General features: G+C 36.8%; 1 protein-coding gene across 1 annotated transcript; it reads right to left on the reverse strand.

Annotated features, from left to right (window-relative positions):
- Positions 1-489: 489 nt before the first annotated feature.
- Positions 490-1,713, reverse strand: LOC18049463 (ethylene-responsive transcription factor ERF027). Its single transcript, XM_006440467.2, is given in 2 exon segments — positions 490-1,554; positions 1,557-1,713. Coding segments are annotated over 2 exon segments (804 nt in total). The 5' UTR covers positions 1,617-1,713; the 3' UTR covers positions 490-810.
- Positions 1,714-2,686: the final 973 nt, after the last annotated feature.

Here is a 2,686-nt window from a genome sequence, read left to right on the forward strand (position 1 = left end):
GTAAAAAAAATTAACACAAAAATTTTATTAACTAATTGAAAATTGACACATAAAGAACTAAAGAAAGGGACAGAACAGTTGCCCATGATTGCATTTGTACCCAAGACATAAATTAGTCTCCAGTAATTAATTCTTGCTACTTCAAATCCACTTTTAATCTTTCATAGAAAAGATATTGACATTTTAGTGGGGCCCCTAATGTTTTGAATTTGATTCATAATCTCAAAATTCCAAAAGGATGCAAAGACATAGTGAGAGACATGATTAAAGAACCTTGTCTTTCAATTTTGCTTAATGTATGAGAGGGAGAGATAATTAAAACTTTTCATGAATTCTTTCTTTTATTATTATTATTTTTTCTTTCAATCTCAGCAACGTGTTTACCATATTACCCCCATATTATTCAAAGCTGCTGCTGATTCAAATCTCCCGTGGACGATACACAGTCATATAATTTTCATTTAAAAAAAGCAAATTAAACTATTAAAGTATAAGAAGATCGAAAAGATAGAACATAATTGTGTAGAAGACATGAGAATATGAAACAAGCGGCGGACCGTAACATTACGTATATAAATTGATACAGTGTATAATTAATAAAGCAGGAAGCACACAACATGATCAGTAAATTAATTTAAATAACTCTACGTCCTGAGACTCACTGTTTCTTATCATAGACTACGTGAATTATCCTATTTTTCGTTTCACCTCTCTCTCCTTTTTTCAAGATTTATTGAATTATCTTATATTACATGACCATATCAAACCGTAACGAACAAAAATGCCATGTTCAGTTCATTAGGAGCATTATCAAAAGTAGCTCCACAAACGTTCTCCATCAGAATTCTCCGGCGAATCATCAGACGGCGAAGAGTTTAGTCTAGGCGGGGACACCATCATTCCCTCTGCCATGTCCACTAGCAAATTAGGCATGTTCAAAAGTGCGTCCTCGTCAACAAATTCTCCAATCACATCATTGCTGCGCGACTGTTCCATTCTTTGATTCTCATCAGGATCACTTACACTTTCGGCCTTTCTTCGAGCACAAGAAGCAGCCGCAGCTGCAGCGGCGTTACGTATGTCCACAGAAGAAGAAGAAGCAGGCACCGGGTAGGTTGAAACAAAGTTAGGGAAATTGAGCACAGCATCACTTCCTTTGAGGGCTAGGGCTGCAACATCATAAGCGGCCGCTGCCATTTCAGGAGTAGGATATGTACCGAGCCATATACGTGTGCTCTTGCGAGGCTCCCGGACCTCCGACACCCATTTGCTGTTCCGGCACCGGATTCCTCGGTACAACGGGTGTTTCTTGGTGGAGCTTGACGGGGCAGCGGCCATGGTACTGGTGTTAGATGATGGGTGAGCTAAATTTTCACTTATGGGAGAAGGGTAATTTTGACACGTGGAAGTATTATTGTGAAGGGAATGTGGCCCTCGAAGTTGAAGATAGTGGTCTAATTCGGGTACGTTGGTAGGATTTTGAGGGTCATGATCACCCATATATAATATAAGGCTTTTAGGAAATATTGAAGATAAATAAATATATATATATATATCTGGGGGATTAGTATAGTTATATATGTTGGGTACTTAATTAAGGTGATATAGCAATACATATTTATAAAAAAAGTGAAAGCGTGGGCAATTCGCGGGGTCGATTGAAACTCGTGGTATCCAGTAATATTGCTAGCTGCTAGCTAGGGTTTTCAAGTCTACTTGCATGTTTTCTAAGTGGAAAATGATAGTTGACACTCTAATATATATATATATGCATACATATTTTTATGTTTTTTTTTTTTTTTGGGAGCTATATGATGAAATTGATGGAGAGAACGCACGCTTAATTATGCTCGCACGCTATTAATTAGTTACGATATTGCCTTACATAACAATAGCAAGGCCAAGAATTGTGAATTCCGCTGTTAGTAATTAATGTAGAAGTACATCACATAAGCACACACGAATAATTCACGATTAGAAATATATGAGTTTGATGCTGAGATTTTTATGTACAAGTCATGATACTGGCCAGGAATTTTATCAGGGGGATTTGCAAATTCAAAGAATATGTATGTATAGTTGTGTTCTGATACATAACTACATAGACTATTAATGAGTTTCATTCGTTGAATGTTCTTAATTACCTGATTCTAGGCAAATTTAAATTAAATCTGGTAACCAAAAATTAGGTAGTGGTTCGATCAAATTATATTTATAATTTAATCAAACAAGGCAAAGTTACAAGTATCTCATAACCTAATGACAATTAATGAGTGACAACTAATCTAAATACCACACACATGTTCCCCCATGGATGAAGGATCCTAGCTAGCTTCAATGAGATCAATCTTCATGAATAGTCCGCAGGGGTCCCATTTTCGTGCTTGCATCCTGACCAAAAAGGGCCAGAAAACTGCAGACAGAGCAAAAGATGTTTCTTCAGATACGATTATTACAGTCAAATCCATGTTCGGTTTGGGCGGCTGGTACTGGTACTTTCCTTGGACAATATTTGGCCAACAAGGAGTTTTTGTTTTTCCACGCCCTTTAACAGTCTTATTAGTTTCTCTTTGTCACACATGATTTTAGTGTCTGATTGTGTCACTTCCTTTTCCTCATCTATGGAATCCTTAATCTTTTGGGTACGGCTAATACCTTTTCAATTGTTAATGTAATGTATGCTATT

This window comes from Citrus clementina, unplaced genomic scaffold (assembly GCF_000493195.1).
Source record: "Citrus clementina cultivar Clemenules unplaced genomic scaffold, Citrus_clementina_v1.0 scaffold_3, whole genome shotgun sequence".
Taxonomy (NCBI): Eukaryota; Viridiplantae; Streptophyta; class Magnoliopsida; order Sapindales; family Rutaceae; genus Citrus; species Citrus x clementina.